Source organism: Salvelinus alpinus, chromosome 32 (genome assembly GCF_045679555.1).
Source record: "Salvelinus alpinus chromosome 32, SLU_Salpinus.1, whole genome shotgun sequence".
Taxonomy (NCBI): domain Eukaryota; kingdom Metazoa; phylum Chordata; class Actinopteri; order Salmoniformes; family Salmonidae; genus Salvelinus; species Salvelinus alpinus.
This window is the reverse complement of record NC_092117.1, coordinates 13,589,749-13,611,628: the sequence shown is the minus strand read 5'-3', so window position 1 is coordinate 13,611,628 and position 21,880 is coordinate 13,589,749. Positions and strand designations below refer to the sequence as shown.

The 21,880-nt window shown below is 42.4% G+C and overlaps 1 protein-coding gene across 7 annotated transcripts in view; it reads left to right on the top strand.

The window, feature by feature from the left end:
- LOC139562505 (Golgi-specific brefeldin A-resistance guanine nucleotide exchange factor 1-like) overlaps positions 1-21,880 on the top strand; it is a 76,704-nt gene that overhangs the window by 29,992 nt on the left and 24,832 nt on the right. For 4 of the 7 annotated variants that reach the window (XM_071380248.1, XM_071380249.1, XM_071380246.1 and 1 more), the window contains exons 4-11: positions 7,148-7,279; positions 12,665-12,783; positions 13,102-13,210; positions 13,598-13,658; positions 18,845-18,899; positions 20,221-20,256; positions 20,915-21,062; positions 21,644-21,852. In XM_071380248.1, the coding sequence (XP_071236349.1) occupies positions 7,148-7,279; positions 12,665-12,783; positions 13,102-13,210; positions 13,598-13,658; positions 18,845-18,899; positions 20,221-20,256; positions 20,915-21,062; positions 21,644-21,852 (869 nt within the window). The remainder of the gene's footprint in view (positions 1-7,147; positions 7,280-12,664; positions 12,784-13,101; positions 13,211-13,597; positions 13,659-18,844; positions 18,900-20,220; positions 20,257-20,914; positions 21,063-21,643; positions 21,853-21,880) is intronic. The other 3 variants (XM_071380250.1, XM_071380252.1, XM_071380251.1) reach the window with 1 other exon arrangement.

Below are 21,880 nucleotides of genomic sequence, written 5' to 3'. Positions count from 1 at the left end.
AATTCAGTCATAGTCTTCAGTTTTCCACATTTTAACCATTGTTACTTTATAACCTTTTTTGCATTTAAATAGATACGTTTGTGAGAAAATATTTTACATGAATCAAAAATGCTTTTTAGTTGGGAATTCAGTGACTAACAGAGAGGGTCTTAAAGGAAAGGTGGACAGGGTTCTGTTTTAGACTGGGCGGAGGGCACCAAGCCTGTGTGATTGTATAAAATATGTGACACAGCAGTCTGACAAATTAAGTTATTCATCCTTTTGTGATTAAATTAAGCAAATACAAAGGGGCTACCAGCCCCAGTGCCCACAGTATTTCTTTGTATTTCTGGTGTTGTAATCATGTGCTGCTCTGAATAGCTGTCCCCCTCCCTCCCTCCGCCTGTCTCTCGCACTCTCTGTCTCTCACTCTCACATACACACACGTTTTTGAAAATTGGCTTTGTGTTTGTAGAGCGTAATGCATAGTTCTCATGGAATTCAGATTTCTCTCTGTTGGTTCAGTGGCATGCACAACAAGGGGGAAATCTAGCACAATTAATGAAACTGGATATGATGGCTATTGGAGCTCTGAGTTTGTGTTTTATACACCTGAAGTTGGATGTTGAAATCATGAACAAATACCTAATCCCAAAGACTGAGCTGCATGTTAAAGTAAAGGTTCACCCATTTTGATTGTTGTATTGTTTTTGTGCATCTCTGTGCGATGTTCTATCAATTCCCAGGGTCATTTCATGTGTATCTGAGCTATTCAAGTAGGCAGAAATCTGTCCGGTATGACGTGTGATAAAGTCTCTCTCACTACACTGGAAGTTAATAGGAATATGACTTTTAGATCGCAAAAACATCTATCATGTCAGATTTCAATACTGGCCGATGTCATAACTCGGGAGAATGTATTCTCTCGAAAGAGACGTTGATCATATTTTCGCGATATTCCTACCTCGAGGAATGTGTAATTTCCTATTTGTCTGCCTCTTTAGTCCAGGTTGCATTGCAAGGTCTCGTTGCCAGAGATTTTATAGGAAGGAGATAGGAATCCAATGAAGGAATGTATAACGCCACACCCAGCAGACTGTCGACTAATCATGTTCACGTTGTCATGCTGCGTTCCACGGTTGCTAAGCTAATCGTCACACAATCCCTTCTCAAAGTCAGTGTATATATTGAGAAACGTGCCTATTATCCTCCAAAGTACTTAATGTCGCGGTTCCAAAGCTATACGATATTACAGAAAATGTTTGTAATTTTCTTTAGGTGATAACCAATGTATTTATTTGTTTAAAGGTCCAATGCAGCCTTTTTTTACATCTCAATTTCAAATCATTTCTGGGTAACAATTAAGTACCTGTGATTGTTTTCAATTAAAATGGTCAAAAGAAACATAGGGTCTTAGCAAAGCAAGGATTGTCTGGGAGGGGGAAACTGGAAATTGGCTGTTATTGGCAGAGAGGTTTGGAACTCTGTCTTATTTAACGCATGGTGATGTCACCATGGAAGGCCAAAACTCCATCCCACCAAAACAGGCTGAAATTTCAGGTGGTCTTTTCAAACCAGCTTTTACACTAAAAGGGCATTATCACAATTTGATATTATTATTCTAATCTTCTAGTGTGGAAATATATACAGTACCAGTAAAAAGTTTGGACACCTACTCATTCAAGGGTTTTTCTTTATTTTTACAATTTTCTACATTGTAGAATAATGTGAAGACATCAAAAACTATGAAATAACACCTATGGAATCATGTAGTAACCAAAAAAGAGTTAAACAAATCCAAATGTATTTTATATTTGAGATTCTTCAAAGTAGTCCACCTTTGCCTTGGTGACAGCTTTGCACACTCATGACATTCTCTCAACCAGCTTCACCTGGAATGCTTTTCCAAACAGTCTTGAAGGAGTTCCCACATATGCTGAGCACTTGTTGGCTGTTTTCCTTCACTCTGCGGTCTAACTCATCCCAAACCATCTCAATTTGGTTGAGGTCTGGTGATTGTGGAGGCCAGGTCATCTGATGAAGCACTCCAACACTCTACCATTTTGGTCAAATAGCCCTTACATACCCTGGAGGTGTGTTGGGGTCATTGTCCTGTTGAAAAACAAATGATAGTCCCACTAAGCGCAAACCAGATGGGATGGTGTATCCCTGCAGAATGCTGTGGTAGCCATGCTGGTTGTGTGCCTTGAATTCTAAATAAATCACTGACAATGTAACCAGCAAAGCACCATCACACCGTCCTCCATGCTTCACGGTGGGAACCACACATACGGATATCATCTGTTCATCTACTGTGCGTCTCACAAAGACACAGCGGTTGGAACCAAAAATCTCACATTTGGAGTCATCAGACCAAAGGACAGATTTCCACCAGTTTCTTGGCCCAAGCAAGTCTCTTCTTCTTATTGGTGTCCTTTTAGTAGTGGTTTCTTTGTAGCAATTCGACCATGAAGGCCTGATTCACGCTGTTGATGTTGATATGCCTGTTACTTGAACTCTGTGAAGCATTTATTTGGACTGCAATCTGAGGTGCATTAACTTTAATGAACTTATCCTCTGCAGCAGAGCTAACTCTGGGTCTTCCTTTCCTGTGGCGGTCTTCATGAGAGCCAGTTTCATCATAGCACTTGATGGTTTTTGTGACTGCACTTGAAGAAACGTTAAAAGTTCTTGCCATTTTCAGAATTGACTGACCTTCATGTCTTAAAGTAATGATGGACTGTAATTTCTCTTTGCTTATTTGAGCTGTTCTTGCCATAATATGGACTTGGTTTTTTACCAAATAGGCCTAACTTCTGTATACCACCCCTACCTTGTCACAACACAACTGATTGGCTCAAACGCATTAAGAAGGAAAGAAATTCCACAAATTCACTTTTAACAAGGCACACCTATTAACTGAAATGCATTCCAGGTGACTACCTCATGAATCTGGTTGAGAGAATGCCAAGATTGTGCAAAGGATGGCTACTTTGAAGAATCGCAAATATATAAAAAAATATATTTTGATTTGTTTAACGCTGTTTTGGTTATTACATGATTCCATATGTGTTATTTCATAGTTTTGATGTCTTCACTACTATTCTACTATGTAGAAAATAGTAAGAATGAAGAAAACCCTTGAATGAATAGGTGTCAACTTCTTTTGACTGGTACTGTATAAAACAAGATTTTCTTTTGACTGCGCTGGACCTTTAACTTACTGTAATCGGTCAAGGAATTAACCAAGGTTTACTGCCAGTGCACTAAGAATGTAATCTTCTTTGGCTTTGATGTATTGGGTATGAAAATAAATAGTTATTGTATTTGCCTGTGTGTGTTCATTTTTTGGCTCTTCACTGTTGAAGCAGCCCTCTCATATATAAAGTTCTGCCTTGATCTTGCGCTGCACTCTGCTGATAAGGCATAGCAGTTTTTCTACTCGACTTCACCACCATATACAGTATTATTCAGATTCACCATATGAAATCAGCGACAAATAGGTAGACTGATATATTAAAGAAAACAAACTGATATGAATGTTTATCAGGACATTCTCTTAGTGGGCTTGTGAATAACTTGTACTGGAGTCTACATTACAGTGCCAGTTTACAGTTGGAGCACAGCTCCTCGTCCCTCCTAGTATTCCCTGTGTTATAAGCCCTTTCTGCTCCACTGCCAATAGATGTGCATACGTTAGATGGTGTGGACTGAGGTGCTCTCCTGGGGGCAAAGGTTCAGGCGCTCCCTGCTGTGGTCGTTTGCAGAGGTAGGCCACACATGGCAGCACACACCAGGCAGTGTGGTTTTTATGTAGAAGGACTGAGTAACTCATTTCTGGTGACTTTTTAAAAGGACATTCTACTCCAAAATAAATGAATAAATAAAATTAAGCTGACACCATCTAAAATAATTTCCACCTCCAGAAATTAGCCAAATAACATATTGGTAAAATAATTTAAAATGTGTTTTACATATTGGACCATGCATATAGCCTATGCATGGTCGATATTATCAGGTATGCTATTAGCAATAAGTATTATCACCTGTAGCCAAACTGATGTAGCATAGTGTCTATAAATAAATAGGCTGATGCATGGGGTTGCCTATCTGCATTTACCCTATTGGGCTAATCATTAGCTAGATCCCAAATGTGATCTTTGAACTAGTTAGCATCCTATTGATGACATTTATGTCCCAATAAACTTGCATAAACGGAGTGAATACAATGTTAGGGTAACTTCAGGTGTTCTGCCACACGGGGTAATACTGCCTGTACTTCTCACAGAAACCACTTTATGTCACAATTTCCCCTCCAAAAACGTTCCCTGGTTGCCAAGTAGGGAGGTGTTTTACCCTAAGTTACCCTACATTTGACCCATGTTACATTTAGCCTCACTCTCCCCTATGTACTCACAGCAACCATGCAACACTGGACTATGGTTCCAACATGGCCAAATGTCCTAGCTGTGCTTTTTAGTATTAGACAAATTGGACTTAAACAATGGTAAAATCTATTATGCCATACCGTATTTAATGTGGCTGATATTTAACGCACACACAGAGTTGGGAGGCAATAGGCTATACATACATGGATGGGTAAGGAACTTTAATCCCCTTTTTTATATTGGCCAATGTCAGCCAGAGGTCAACCTGGTTATGGTGTGATTGTCTCACTGTGGTGGTGCAGCGGCTGTCTTTATTTATTTCACTTCACAAGCCCTGGAGATTGAGCTGAAGTACAGAGCCATATTTAGCCTTTATTTAAGAAGATTGGGCTGGTCTGCCAGGAGAGCTGTCTGATGGGCTAGCCCCTACTCACCGATGGCCAGCCAGATCAATACAACACAATTGAGTTCTCCAATTTGAGGGTCTTTGCGACGTAGCCGTGGCACTTACAGGGTGATCGCTTCTGATGAAGTCTTTATCAGCCTCTATTGACGGATTAATTTGAGCACCCTCCACCCCCGTTCCCTTCTCCTCTCCCAACTGTAAAGTAATGGATACTAAGCCCCCTCCTTTAAAAGTTTCTAAGAGCTGATGGATTGATAGATGGGAACACAACGGAGGTCGCCTTCTCTTTTTGGAGTTTACACAACCTCTTCTTTTAAGTTTGTTTTTGTTATTTCTGCCTTGATATCTGATGGGGGTGGGGATTACTTTTCAGAAGCGTTCAGGTGACCCTGTGGTTGTTTTGAGACCATTGTTCAGGCAGGTACTTCAGCATTGTGGCTAAATTTACACCAAATGGACCTTCCCCATCAAAGAAGCATTGAGGGTTTTCATGGGGAATACAAAGAAAACATCAGATCCCCCAAAAAATGAAGAAAAAGAAAATGCAAACGGGAGAAGATTACTTTCAGAAGCAAGTCTAAGAGCGACCTGGCGTCCGATGAAAGGTTGTGGAAATGTCCAAATTATTAAATATTTGATTTCCAAACAAGCCGCAGGGATATTGGATATCGCAAGCTAATGCGCGGTGGTCACGTGCAATCTTGGAAATTGGTCAAGGCTCGTCTCAGCCTTTTGAAGTCACAAGTCGTTTTTTGGAGTTTAGAGTAGCTGCTCTAGAGGAACCCTAATCCGTGTGGTATTACTACGGCAAGCAGTGTTTCGACAACACGCCAAACGGTGTTCGTGACTCCACTAATTTTTCCGTTTGTTGTTTTACCTGGTTTGTATTTTGCAGCCCCTCTCGACCTCCATCTCTTTCTCTTGGTTACCCTCAGAGGGAGCGGTTACCTCCTCGGATTGGCCCGAGGTGGTTTCCCATCGCGAAAGATGCAAAGCGATCTTTGTTTCTCTGTGACCTTGATTAAGAGGAAGATTTGGGGCATCTTCCTCTCCAGCTGTGTTTTGTTGTCTGTGGTGTAACCCGGCTTTAGTCTTTCATTTATACACCACAATCTGCCTCTTGTGGGTGCTTTAGAATACGCTTGTTCAATGTCTTTCCCTCCATGTCTTTTGTCCATATGTTTTGTGATTGTCATGGAATATGTAAATATGCAAACACTGTCGGTCGTTATGGGATTTCTTCCAGTCGCTGTGACCCCTCCGAGCCACCAGCAACCCTCACCCCCACACCAAGCCCAGTCACTCTCCAGTCATTTTCATTAATGCTAAATCCCACATCCTACACAGCTGCCTTAAAAAAAAGCTTTTGGAAATTGAGTTGTAATAAGATACCGTTTGCTGCCAAGGTGAATAAGAGGCGGCTCTTGAATGCCTCTCACTCCCTCTGTCTTTCTCTCACTCACACACTCACACACACACTTCGCTCCATGTTGTTCTCATCTCTTACTGTGCTGCAGCAGTGGGAGAAGGTTACAACCTCCTGAGCAGCTAATTCCCCATTGATCTGCCCTGGGGCACCAGAGCTGTTGACACAGACCTTTTTATAGAGAGCAGAGAAAAGTCCTCACACTGCTGTTCACTACTCTGTTCTGCATGTTTGTGCACAACAGCAGAACTGAGGCTAAGGCCCTACCGAGACTTACCACACTTGGGATTTGAAGATCCCACTGCCATGATAGGGGAAGATAACTGAGAGCATTAAGATATTGGGAAGAAATATGTGATCTGTAACACTGAAAAAAGGACACATCTATTTGGTACAGTACACTGCTATATATATATATATATATATATATATATATATATATATATATATATACAGTGATCCCTCGCCACTTCGCGGTTCACTTATCGCGGATTCGCTATTTCGCGGATTTTCATAATGCATTTATTATTTTTTTTTGGTGCATTGTGCTCTGCATTCTGATTCGCTAAAAACTCACTCCCGCTTCTTGTATCAAAACATGCTACGAATTGTGCTATCATTTTGTCGTCTCGTGCAGTTATGTGTACGTACATAAAACAGCTTGGCAAATTTACATTAAGTTGGCCAAATTATCTTGTAATTTCGAACATCTCCTAAACCCATAATGTCGACGAAACGGCCTACACGTGAGTCACTGTATTTGTATACATGTAATAGTTGCTAATTGTAAAAAAAAAAAAAGTTTTCTATTTCGCGGATTTCACTTATCGCGGGTCATTTTCGGAACGTAACCCCCGCGATAAACGAGGGATTACTGTATATATATGCAGTATCAGTGTTCAGGGTTGAATATGTTGACTGACCTGTCCCCTCTCTCTGTCTCCACAGAGCTGTCAGATGTGGAGCCTAACGTATTCCTGCGGCCCTTCCTGGAGGTGGTACGATCTGAAGACACCACCGGACCAATCACAGGCCTGGCCCTCACCTCTGTCAACAAGTTCCTCTCCTACGGCCTCATAGGTGAGCAGCACAGCTGTCCTCATACAGACGGACAGACAGGTCAGGGTAAAAAACAACACTGTTGTCCTATTGGTAAGCATTGATGATACATACGGTGATGTCAGTTATTTAGCCTAAATATTGTAAGTAATGTAAAACGTACATATATTAATGTGTGGGACCACTACATTGTTCTTAAAGACAGCTTTCCATGAAGAGGGTGAGTTGGTTTTATTGTCAGTGTTTCCCCTAGGATTTATTTTCAGCAGTGGTGAAAACGTAGCGGGGGAGGGGCCAGCAGGACTTCGTCATTGCGCTAACGCTAGTTAGCAATTGCGCTAACGCAAGTTAGCAACGTCCACCAATCTGCACGTATAAAAATTGTCTCCATGAGTTCATTTGGCTTAATTGCTAAAACCTCACACTATCCTTTTAAAAGCGCGTCTCAGCAGAAATATATAAAAATATTTGTTTTTTTATTTTTGGAGTGGCGGCAACGATTTAGCAGCAACAGGGCGTCTCTGCTAAATGAATATTGGGGAAACACTGTTGTAAATCTATGGGAACTGTCCTCATGGACTCCCTCTGGCTTTAGGCAAACCAAGAATGATGAGTTCTCACTAGCAATGCCTAAATGGACTTGTTTTTTACCACACAAATAGCACAGCCTGTCCTTGCTAGCATCATCGTGAAAATATGGCAGGTGTCCGCCAGTTGTTGTTAAAAGTGTGAAATAAGCATCACCAGATGTTATTCTAAATGGCAGGGGGTGAATAAATGATGGTACAGTACATCTCTGACCGTTGAAACAGCTGCAACCCCTCTCTAAACCAAATAAGCGCCATTGGGACGTTGAATAACATAATTTAACGCATCCCTGTCCTGAACTTTTTATTGAGCTGTATTTTTATCATTCAGCTGTTTTGTTGTCCAATATTCAGTTAATAAAACATATGTGAACAGTAGGCTAGGTGTAATTTGATTTCAGCTCCATGACCATTGCTACGATGTCTTTTTCTGACTGATCCAACAAGCCCTTAGAATACCTGGCAAACTGAATCTAGACACACAACCCGCACATACACACACCACACCGCACTCACATGCATCACAGTCACAAGCACACACCATCACAGTCCACCCCTTCACAAATCACTTCCCTACTCCCAGAGCCGCTGTCCGTCACTCAAAACCCAACGCCTGCTTCCTAATCCTGTAAACCCCCCCGCGCGCGCACACGCACACCTCATCAGCGGGTTTCAAAGGGACGGGTAACCATGGAAACGTGACCCAGCGGCTCTCAAGACAATGGCCCTCCAGCGCAGAATGAAGAGAAAGATATGACACACTCAGATATTACCTTCCGTTTGAATTCAACCCGTGTTCCTCAAATGCTGTGAGGTCTTTCCCAGCTTGTTAACACTGAAGTCAAAGGCATTGTTTTCCCCTAGCCTCCATCTTAGTCTGCTCACATGGCGAGTGGCTAGTAGGAGCACACAGTCGTTGGACATATTAAGAAACTGATAATGGTTACGAGGTACTGATTGTATTGGACATCAATACATTAGTTTTTCAACTGGATATTACTGTACAGTAAATGTAGTGTAGCTGTAGTTAAATACTTGGAAACGTTTTACTGAAATGTGAAATAAGAGTTGCGACAGATTTTTATCTATACTGTATTGTGATTTAAATTGTCAAATAAATTCTACGCCTTCCTGAAAATGTTGTAACCTATTGAAATTGATTTAGAAATGTAATCTATTTAGATATTAACATTATTCACAAGAATAACTTATTCAAAGGCTGGTAATCAAGTTGGTTCTGAGGTCTCGTTGATTAGCCAGTAAGTAGTGCCAAATTACACGGCTTAATTACCATTTCAGACCAAAAAGTTCCTAATACTACCCAGGTTGTTTTCTGGTACTTACGACAGTCATTTAGAGGAAGTGCCAGTAGCTAGTAATTTAGAATTGACTGCCGAGTCAGAGAGCAACCTGTTACCTTAATAACCAGGTGAACAAGAGACGGTCTGTATCATGTTCATAGAGGAATATGAGATTGAATGAATGACCTTTCAGAGTCGAAGGGCTTTTATACTAATGAGACTGCACCACCAGTTTATTCTGATTATCTCCAGTGAAAAGTCAGCTTAGTATCCCTCTGTAGTCCAGACATTTATGAGAGCTGGCTATCTATATTAGCTAAAGATATGACCTGTAGCATGTATTAGTACTGCACATGTAGGTCTACTCCATCTAGCAATACTTTGGGAAAACGCCTCTTGCTTTTGAAATCCCAGCCAAAGGAAACGTCTCAAATAAAGTCTTTTTACTCAATTGTCCATTTGTCACTCCGTTGTACAAGTGGGGTAGTTGAGGTAAGAGGTTTAAATTGACTTCTGTTAGTAGTGAATTGCTGACACGAAGACAGGCAGAGGGCTGATCCTGATAAACACTGCCATCTGCTGGCTGCAGTGGCAAAAATGATGTTCAGATTTCCTGGTCTGTCACTCACTAGTTTTTGATCATTTATTTTATTGGAATTTGTAAATGATATTTTTTCCCATTTAGATGTATGGTAAAACTATCACTAAATAGAATCTCATTTCATTTTGCAAAATCAGATTACCTTGAATAGGGATCGATTCACTGAGTTTTTCCTCACTATACAGTATATATGGAAACAAAGAAGAGTTGCCTGCAAGTATCACGACTATAAAGTCCAATTGCCAAAACATGTTAATAACAGGGATAATGCGGCCACTGGTGGGCATGCTAAATACGTCCCTCTTAGTCTGTCTGCTTTCTTGTATAGACGTCGTGGTTTTGCTTTGTCTTTGAATGATTACAGAGCTCTGCTGTCTCCTGTGCCTGCGATGTGGTGAGGAGGGCGCTGTGCAAGTTTGCACACATTACTTAATATCCCCTCCAAGGCTCCTCTCAGGAGAACCACATCACAGCATGTAGCCTTGTTCCTTTAACCCTGTGTGTCACACCGAACATGTTCCCCCTCACGTTGTCCCTTTGTCCCATGTCTCCCTTCCTCTGTTAGCAATGGGCCCTGCCTGACCCCCCCCCCCCCCCTCGTCTCCCTGGGGGGTCCAGAGAAGAAAAGAGGGGGACATTTCATTTAGTGAGTGCTAATTCCGCTCAATCTGTGGCCTGAGGTCTGCTGGCATGGAGGGAGTGCTGGCCTAAGCCGCTCCACTGACAGACATCCCGATCCCCACCCGTCTCTTCTCCTCTCCGCTCCTCAACCACATCCCTCAGAGCCCAGAGGCAGCTCCACTCAGCCTGCCGAAAGCAGCCATGGCCACAACAGCCTTATAGGGCTCATAGGACGGCTCAACTGAGCATTTGCCACCATTACCCGCTTAGAAGAGGCGTAAAATATCACGCTGGTTTTCTAATGAGTGTTTTACATCAAAGGCATTTTATAGGACTTCAAATTTGTTTCACCTAAAGGCCAGTAAAGTAAACTTTGAATGCAGCGAAACTATTATTGCAACATTTGGCGATCTTATAGAGGTATTTTATTAAAATGTTACCTGGGCTGTCTGACAATGGGTTGTAGTGGCTTTCAGAAGGGGAACAAGTGAGCAAACCTGACTTCACTTAGACCAGGGGATAGCACCAGTCCTTTTGCTTGGTTTGAGGAGAAGTTGAGGAGGAGTTTTTGTGTGTGTGTGTGGCATTCTGAAAGCCACTCTCTCACTCGGCAGCATTTCCAGTCAGCCTTTCCAGCCCCCCTACAACCACACACACACACTTCGCTTCAAACACACACACACACACAGCCAGTCTCTGGTGTTATTTTAACAATGGTCCATCCCTTCTTAGGCCATCCTCTGGAGACTCTGCCAAGAGGGATTAGTATTTTATATCACTTCTGACATTCTGCTGGATAGCCCGTGGCTCCAGTTTCTGTGGTGGGTAAGAGACGTTTTCAGCGCAAGTTTCACGGTTGTTGTTGCCCTCGCCTCTTGAGGGACGTTGGCATGACTCAGTTTCAGTCTGCTAACCGCGTTTCGGCGTCCGCCCAACTCGGTGACTCGTATCATTCACTCAAGTTTTCTCAAAGCGTCGACAAACGCTCCAGGACTTTACACACACTCATTTGTTAAGCATCTCAACTGGAAAGTCACTTCTCCCTCTTCATTTTGCTAATGACAGCGATTATCGACGGTCAGGCTAAACCCCTCCCCGGCCTAAACCACTCCTATTGTTTATATCAATAGATGGAATGTTGTGTGGCGTCATGGCTCTACCTGGAAAAGCTTTCACTTATTATCCCACTCCTTCCCCTAGTATGCTCTGCACTTATTAGGCCTAGTTAATGAAATGCTCCTTTAAGAGCGATGGGGAAAGAAAAACATGCTGGCTCCAGGCTGCTATCTGGCTCCGGTTGGATTTCAAAACACTGGCTCCTGTTGCCTAGACAGCCAATTGGCCAGCACTGCCCACAAAAGGCCACATCTGGTGATTAGATCTCCAGGCTTTGAAGGACCTTCTGGATGGACCAGCTAGATTGGTGTGTGTGTGTGTGTGTGTGTGTGTGTGTGTGTGTGTGTGTGTGTGTGTGTGTGTGTGTGTGTGTGTGTGTGACCATCAGATGTGTTAGACTTATTGGATCAACAGTCCAGTCATGCAGTGCTATCACTTGTCAGAACCTGTGTTCTCGCTGCATTTTCTGTTTGACAGCAGCTGTCTCTGCATCAAACATGCATTCATGTAATGATGCACTCCTAGATTTGTTTAGTTTCCCCTCTTGCCTTAGAATGGTATTTTACTTGGCTTTTTAGCCATTTTAAGGATTCAATCGCTTCAATTGACCAAAATGTGTCCTCTTTGATCATATTGGAGGATTTGTGGTTTAGTTGGTCTGGAAAACAATTTCTGCCTCTGATTTCGTGAATATCAAACGTTTCACAGGTTGGCTTGTTGCACAGTGCTGACATCTGTTAAAAAGAGGGTAATATCAATGTGCATTCCTCTCAATAATACTGTCCTCGACCTGCCTTCTTTGAACTGGCCACCTACTGCAACGTTTCCCTTCTCTGTTCTATTTTGTTTTGAAGGACAATGCTTTTTTTATTTGATTTTTTATTTAACCTTTATTTAACTAGGCAAGTCAGTTAAGAACAAATTCTTATTTACAATGACTGCCTACACCGGCCAAACCCGGACAATGCTGGGCCAATTGCGTGCCGCCCTATGGGACTCCCAATCACGGCCGGTTGTGATACAACTTGGATTGGATTCAGATGAATTTTAATTCAGCTAAAGTGTTGACGGGAACTTGGCAGCTTGAATGAGCAGTGTATGAAAGAAGCTGTTTTATAAAATGTCTGCGGAAAAAGACGATGACGACGACAGCGGACTTCTTGTTGTCTGTCCTATGCAGATGCTAACCATGAGGCGGCAGCGGAGGCCATTGAGAACATGGCAGACGCCGTCACACACGCCAGATTCGTAGGGACGGACCCCGCCAGCGATGAAGTGGTGCTCATGAAAATCCTACAGGTAATCTTCTAGTTAAAATCTTTCAGCTAACGGTGTACCAGAAAATGATTAATCAAACGTGTTTATTTCAAACAAGCCTAAGGGCTGCATATCAAATGTCACCCTGTTTACAGTAGTACTCTGTCATAGTATGACACTTCACTATATGGGGGATCGGTTGTCATTTCGAAATTTTATACAAGTGGCTTACGTGCATGAATACCCTGGCTGGATTCCCTTTGAGGTGGAACATTTACTTTATGATACCTTGTAAAATAACTGAGATGACCACTCTGAATGTTACGCACACACTCACACACACTGCGTCTGCCGTGACAGGTCCTGAGGACCTTGCTGCTCACGCCCGTCGGAGCCCACCTGACCAACGAGTCTGTGTGCGAGATCATGCAGTCGTGTTTCCGCATCTGCTTCGAGGTGCGCCTCAGCGGTGAGTTCTCTGTCTCTGTAATTCTCCCAGGGATTGATACACACTTCTAGTATTTTATGACGCTTTTCCAGGGGAAAAATATCAGGAACTCGTAGATATGAACCTGATTCGCACGTTTAGCTTCCATGGCCTCCGGGGTCCTCCATCACACCAGCCTAACAATATGAGTTCTACCGCTCAACTCCAACTCTCACCCCCTCCAGGCCTTCTGCCCTTAGTTCACTAACACCCCTTACCCCTCCCCCCCAGTCCCTGAGATGTGCATTAACAGAACACCCTCCTAATCCTGGCCAAACACATACAGACAGGAGGTCCCAGCCTGCCCTCTCTCCTCTTGTCCTCTGGGCTCTAATGGCACCTGCCCTGTTTGTTTTGCCCTCTCCACAGAGCTCCTGAGGAAATCAGCCGAACACACACTGGTAGACATGGTGCAGCTGCTGTTCTCCAGGTAAACGGGGTGGGGTTGGGTGTGTGTGTGACAAGCTCAATCCCCCCCACTGTACACTGTGACTGGAAACCTTCAGGAAATTAACTTCCAGTTTGTCTATAGAGACCCATTTCTATTAGGTTATTGGATTAGAGCACCTACCCAGAAACCACGGGAGGGAAAGGTGTAGGGTTAGGGCTTACTTCACTGTGCTCTGTTTAAATTGCAAATCTGTTTAATTATACAAGTATGGGACACTTTAATTTGAAGATAATTTAGTAAACTTAAACTCCATATGAAAGTCCCTGCCCTCATAAGACCTGCGAACCAATGTTTTTGTAAACAACATTGGTAAACTGTGGTGTAGTGGTACCTAGAGTAGTCGGTATACTCAAATTTTGCCACAAAATTCTAAAAGGAAGGGTATTAAAAAAATTCCTATAGATTTATCAGGTTTTCACTCTCAATCTAACTTTTTTAAATTATTTATTTATTTATTTAACCTTTATTTAACCAGGAAGGGCTCATTGAGATTTAAAATCTCTTTTTCAAGAGCGTCCTGGCCAAGATAGGCAGCACCAAGTCATTACAAAAATTACAGACAGACATGAAAAACTACAAGTAATCTAGTAAAAACCATTGAATTCACAAGAGTATAACAATATCAAAAACAGCAAATTAAAAACATTGACAGGTCAGGGAATCAGCCTCAAAATCCTTCATCAGTGATTTAAAAACACCAATCGGGACAAGTTCTTCCAGTTTAAAATTATTTTGTAAGGCGTTCCAAGACGATGGCGCAGAGTACATAAAAGACCTTTTACCAAATTCAGTTCGGATATTTGGAACAGTTAGCAGGATAAAGTCTAGCGAACGAAGAGAGTACCCACCACATTTCTGAACAATAAAAATGCCCAAATAAAAAGGTAGTAAACCCAAAATGGCTTTGTAAATAAAAGTATACCAGTGACTGAGCCTACGAGTGACTAGAGAAGGCCAGCCAACCCTGGTATATAAAGTACAGTGGTGCGTAAGGGTTTTGCAGTTTAAAATAAATCTCAAAGTGCCATGGTAAAGAGTGTCAATTGATCTCAAACACTGAGCGGAAGCATTCATGTATAAAATATCCCCATAGTCTAGTAAAGGCATAAATGTAGCTGATACTAGCCTCCTTCTGGCTTCAAAAGAAAAACAGGCCTTATTCCTAAAATAAAATCCCAATTTCAGCTTCAATTTTTTTGTAAGTTGTTGAATATGCAATTTAAAAGAGAGGCCGTCATCAATTAGAATTCCAAGATATTTATATGAGGTTACAACCTCAATCTCCTTGCCCTGACAGGTAGTAATAGGTGATAGGTTCAGAGGTCTATTTCTTGCATTAGAAAACACCATTAGTTTAGTTTTGTCAGTATTGAGGATAAGCTTCAATTGACACAAGGTATGTTGAACAGTATAAAAAGCAGTTTGCAAGTTCTGGAAAGCTTTTGTAAGAGATGAGGCACAACAGTAAATAACAGTATCATCAGCATAAAAATGAAGTTGTGCATTTTGGACATTTTTGTCTAAATCATTTATATAAATAGTGAATAAGAGAGGACCAAGTACAGAGCCTTGGGGCACACCATTCAGGACAGACAATTTGACAGACATGAGCCCATCAAATTGAGTGCACTGAGTTCTATCAGACAGATAGTTAGCAAACCATGCAACTGCATGCTCCGAAAGACCTACACTCAACAATCTCTGCCTTAGTATAGCATGATCAACTGTATCAAAAGCCTTAGAGAGATCAATAAAAAGTGAGACACAGTGCTGTTTTTTGTCAAGGGCTGCAGTGATATCATTTAAAACCTTCATGGCTGCTGTAATTGTGCTATGCTTCTTCCTGAAGCCCGATTGGTACATTGATAAAATAGAGTTAGTAAATAAAAACTCTTTTAGCTGTTCACTTACAAGGGTTTCAAGTATTTTCACCAGGGGTGACAGCTTTGAGATTGGCCTATAATTATTTAAAAGAGTTGGATCTCCCCCTTTTAAAAGTGGTAGGACAAAAGCTGATTTCCAGATCTTTGGAATTTCATTACATTCCAGGGTTAGATTGAACAGATATGTAAGTGGTTCAGCTATGAAATCAGCTGCCAGATTTAAAAAGCAGGGATCCAAAAGATCAGGACCTGCAGGCTTTCTTTGATCTAAGGATTTCAGGGCTTTATGTACCACCTGCACTGAGAATGGCAGAAAGCTAAAAGTTTGACCAGCTCTCACTGGTTCATCCACACAGGGTTGTACAGAGACAGAGGACACTGGTTCATCCACACAGGGTTGTACAGAGACAGAGGACACTGAATCAAACAGCCTACCAGATGATACAAAGTGCTCATTGAAACAATTCAGCATTTCAGTTTTGTCATATATAGCAACAGAGTCCTTCAAAACACATGACGGTAATTCATTAACATTACTGTTACCAGACATAGACTTAATAGCATTCCAAAACTTTCTAGGGTCATTCAGGTTATCAGTGGTACCAGACATAAAATATTCAGACTTGGCCTTCCTGAGAAGAAAAGAACACTTGTTTCTTAACTGCCTAGGATATATTTTATATTATTTTGTTTTAAATAAGGTTCTACCACAATTCTTAAACCACATCAGGATACACTTTTTTAGGTACTGTACAATATCCAATTGCAGAGTTTGCAAAACAAATGCCTTCCCGATTGATACAAATCATCACTAGCATCTTGACAGGGTAGGCTTACTTCAGTCAACATTTAATTGGGAAGGTTTTTTGGGAAATCCTTTAGACGTGTTTATTCAAACAGCCCATGATGACTGACGTGCACATCGCAAAGATTCACACCAAACTTTTTCAGTTGTTTGCATACCCATTGTTGCCTTAGTTACCATTTGCTAGTAGATATAAGTTGAAACGTCTTTCCTACCTACCGGCTACCAATGTCGTTCTTCTGTGAGCTGCTCAATGCAACAACCAGTTGAGAGCTGCGTGCTGTCTTGCTGCCCACAGATGATATTCCGCTGAAACTCGGCTACCGTTATGTGTGCAGCACATTCATATATTTCAAGTGCTTTGTGTTAGCTACTTTGTGCATGATTTCTCTATTGTACTAAATAATTGATAGGCGTATACCTCCACTTTGATACGCATCAGTGGGGATTAAGAAGTGAGTATACGCAATGCCCACCGGAAGAAAGTGGGTATACGACATATACCTGTGTATACCCTCCACTACACCACTGACGTTAAAGCAACAATGGTCATCATTCAAGATTTTTTTTATACTAAAGTTGGTTTACCATCAACTGGTGATGGTGTATAATGCCTTGGAAGCCTCAATAGGTATTATCGTTAAATACGTTAACGTCCTCAGCAACACTTTGCATCTTAATAGCCTCTGCATTCAGAGGTCACTGGTTCACTAATGCAATAACATGCTTTTTATACCGGCATTTAGCATAGGGTGGCTCCACATCGCTTCCCCACCTCCTCTCCCAGAGGCCCGTACATTAGACTTCCAGTCACATCGTCTCACAGACGAGGGGATGAGCCTGCAGAGCGCCAGACTGTATGATCTGCATATAGATGAAGAGGAGCGGCTCCCCCATAAACACACACATGCAGAATTAGCATGGCCATTAATCCTGCCAGAAATGATCTGAAAATAATCCGGAATAGAGTCGTCTCATTCTCTAAATGTATTAGGCGCCACCGCGAGAACAAACAGAGCTCAAAATATAGTCACGGTGTAATTCTGTCTTGGAGGCACGTGGATGTCAGACGAGGCTATTTGATGCAGGATTTGTTAAAAAACATGGTGTTGTCTTTCACAATAGAGCCAGTTGATATCACCAAGTCACCGTCAGCACGTTCTTAGTCCATTTGTGTCAGTGCTGGGAGTTGTTATGCACTGTAGCAGCTTGTTATCATATTTCTTACAGCACTGTGTATTGGTTGTTGGATATTCAAATAGAAAATAATGACAGCCGTTGCAATCAAAGGAGCCATCTGTGTCCGTGGTAAAAAAAAAAGTAGGCCTATTACTGCCCTTTTCCCAACATGCAAGTACCTTGAGGATGCCTATAACACCATGCCCTCATTTGTTGGTGTCTTTATTGGCTGGCCAGCCCCCCCCCCCCCTCTTGTCCACAGCTCGTCCATAATAAAGATGTGAGCGCCTTGGGCAGCCCCCCCCAGGCTGGGCGTAATGAGCAGCGGATCTCATCGAGTGCTCACGAGGAGGCTTAGATCGCCTGCTGAAAGTATTAGGGATGTTAATCTGTTGGACCCACAGATCATCCAATAATCGAGCTTGCAAGACAAGACTATTAACGCGGGAGTTAACGTCAGGGGCCCGTCTCTCTGTCTGTGTGTGTGTGAGACAGCCAGTGACATCTCATTCGCCGCAAAGCCCAAGAGTCCACAGAGCACAAGGCTCTCAGACAATGTGTGATGCATTAGAGAACATTACGCTGCACAGCTCATCTCACCAAGCCACTGAGAAGCTCATCATCTGGGTCCGGGAATGAATGCCCTCCGAGACAGATTGCTTCTGTCAGCCTAGTGCCTCATAAGCATTTCTCTCTCTCTCTGTCTCTCTGTCTGTTTATGATTATTTTCATGGAAGTTTGGTTAGTTAAAAAAATAACTTTGTTAAGCAATTGTCAACTTGTACACCAGCTGTTTCTCTTCTTCTGTCTGCAAGCCTTTGAGAGATTACATATTATTTCAGCTAAGATTACCAACAAATGTACAGGTTCTTTGTCCCTGCATGGATATTGAGGTTACACAATAGATTTCTTTCAGAGTGGTATTTAAGAACATTCAGAGTAGTCTCCATGTTAGTCCTAAACGGTGTTATGCAAGTAGCTACTTCCCTTGGCGTCACAAAGTTTGCTAGGGCTTAAAACCATCTGTGCTCTCACCCTGCATATTCAGTGTGCAGGTTGAAATGAAAGTGACTCATCTTTAAATATTGTCTGCAAATGGACAAACTGCTTTGTTGGTGTGGATATCAGGTTTCCTGTCGCCTCACGGTGGCTGATGAATGAATTACCTTGAATTGACAGAGGTTGAGAAGGCACAGGGGCTCAACACAGAGGGAGGAAATAATCAATTGATCACATAGCTACATTAATGTAGCTGTATTTGTCAGACAACTGACATCTATTTCCCATTTTTCTTCCAGACTACCCCAATTTAAAGAAGAGGCCAAAAGTTTTGTGGGTGCTAACATGAAGAAGGTAAACTCAAATTAGGCCTAGATGTTGAATGTGCCACTACTCTCTGGCTATGACTAATTTGCCTGCAATACCCCCTCCCTTTGTCTCCCCCTTGTTGCTGTCATCCCCATGGTGCTGTGAATAATCATTGTACTCTGCAGGAATGGCCACCGCAACAAACCCTCTATTGGTTCTGAAACTAAAGTGCATGTATCCAACAGGGAAGAAATTAAACCTTTTTTACTGGGTCTCTACTCCCTCAGCTAAAAAGAAAAGTGTCTTTACACAATAATATCTTGTCTTGTGGTACAGGATTGAAACTGGATACCCCAAATGCCCTTCCCTCCCTCTGCTTCCACCCATCAAGATGGCATTTCTTTCCCAATATCACCTCTATCTCATCGGATGCTGCCTTAAAACATTTGTTTTTTTAAGTGTCCTTTGTTGATTTTCTTTGCGTTCCTCCTTTCAAACTGCTCATTTGCCTGTGTTCCCTCCCACAGATCCCATCCTGTATCCTGGACACACAGGATCTTATTTGTGCAGAACAGCCTATAAACACCAATCAGAGGGGCTTAGAGAGGGTACTTGATAAAGACACAACTTTCAATTGGCTCTCGCTAGTGCATTGAAATGGGCCAGGATAGCATGGCTTTCTGGAGTGAATGCATGAAGGTGCATTTGAGGGATATTTCAGCATTTTCTTGGAACTTCTTAGAACTGGTTTCAAGGAATTTCATATTTCCATAACACATATTTTACATCCATTATTCAAATAGTTTTTCCCACTTAACAACTTAATTCAACTTAATTTAATGGAAAAGAAATGTTGGCTAATAGTTTCAGGCTGTACGACAAAATAAGTTACTTCATTTTTTAAAGTTTTTATGTGGTCATACCCATTTTTGTATATTTGCATCGTGTAGCTTAGATTGGACATTTCGCTGACATTTCTGGTTTTAGCCTCACACCACAAAAAAACTCCAAGTGACTTTTGTTTGACTATCCTACCTCATCAAAACTAGACTCCAAATGTACAAATCGTAAAATAAAAATAGTAATGGGCTTGAAGCAGTTTCAATATGAAGCCTGCCATTCTGTCTGATTGCCTGCCCTTCACTGTTTTGTCTGCTCATTCTTGAACGTCTTCGTATGGAGCCTTCTAACCCGCCACCCCTTCCCCAAACAAACCCATCCCTGGGGAGTTTGCATGGTGCTCTGTTCGGACCCCCCCCCCCCCCCCCCCCCCGCCATGCATCACTGACTGAGTCTCTTGTCTGTGTGCTGCTGCTAAAATGTCGTCCATCACTAATCACGGGCACCTGCCCCCTTCTCTCCTGAGGCTTACAATATCTTGTGGAAAAACAAACGAGTGCAGGTAAGGAGACTCTGGTGCCTCAGTTGGAGAATGACCATCCCTCCTTCCTATCCACCCTGCCCCTCCTCCCTTCTTATTCAGAACCCATTTGCCACCCTCTTTGGAAGATTCATACACAATGCGATGGGGGTCAAAATTGTAAAAATATTTGTCTACCATATTGTAGATGCATCTAATGATAGATGTATTGATTTTGTTAGATGTGTAGAGTACACAAACAAAGCCATGCCATGGGGTTAGTTTTGTAGAAAGAAACAGATCTTACTACGTGCATTTCTTTGATGGTTGCTTGAATTTGTTTCTTGTGATTGTCACTTTTTGTTGTATAGTCTTATAATTCACCCTTATAGGTATATTGTGTCTTGTCATTGGGGATACTTATATGCAGTCTCAGCATTTGCTAAACAGAATGAAGCATGTGGCTGCGTTTTTGTGTACGGTCACTGTCTTGTGTTTTCAGATGTCTGTCTGTTACTTTCCGTTTTAAGACGGTCACTGTCCAAGTGTGTAAATGATCCAGAAGGATCCTATTGCTTTTAAAAGTCCAACCTGATGCAATACCCTCATCTGTACAATGTGATATTACAACAGCCCCTAGCCAAGCGCATAGCCAGCGGTTGTGTGTGAATGTATACTGAGTGTGTTCTACTGGTTCCAGCTGAAGATGCGTGCTGGTGGGATGAGCGAGTCATCAAAGTGGAAGAAGCAGAAGCGCTCGCCCCGGCCCCCCCATCACATGGTACGAAGCGCCTCGGGCGGATTGGAGCAGGCCCCTCCCGCCACCCTTAGCAACAACAACCTCACTGGTGAGACCCCATCTTCTTAAGAGCTTTTAAAAAATATATATATATTTTTATCGGAGTTCAGAACATCTTTCACATTTTTATTGGTTTTTCAGACTGAGTTAGAAACCAGGTCGTGGGGATAGACATAGGAGGTGGTACATTAAGGAAGGATAGTCTGCCGAGCAGAGGCTTGAACCCCCGTTGCCGTGGGGGCATAAGTGGTCAGAGGTCGGGACTGCTACACCCCACTCCAGCACTTCTATGATCTTTTAAATGAACTTTTCATCTATTACTGCTACCACGTTGCAATAACCGGAAAACAGACCATTGACAGACGATATCAATGCATGCCGCGCCACAACATCAATAACAAACGCTTCCTTAGTAATGAGCAAATGCCTCTTCTGTAAATCTAATCATATTTGGTCCAAGGTGGCTTCATTTTATGTCTATCAAATTTAAACATCATAGATATATCAACGTTTATACTGTCAGGCACTCTAAAGTGGAAAAAATGTAAATTGTGAATACGTCTATAGAGGCGGTCTCCAACCACAAAACATCTGATGTAGCTAACCATGGTCGCTGTGTGTGTCTACCAGGTGGTGTCCTTTTCATCGAGCAGGTTAGTTTGTCTGTCCCAGACAGCATGGCCTCTTCCATGTCTAGCCCCACAGACAGCGGCCTTGACACTTGCTCCAAGGCCACCTCCAGAGAAGACCTGACAGACCTGGACCAGAGCAGCTCTGTCGCCACCACCCCAGGCACAGCAACTAGCCCTTCCACAGAGCCTGGATGCCTGGATGCTCAGGTGGGGTGGGGGGGGCACTGGAAGCAGC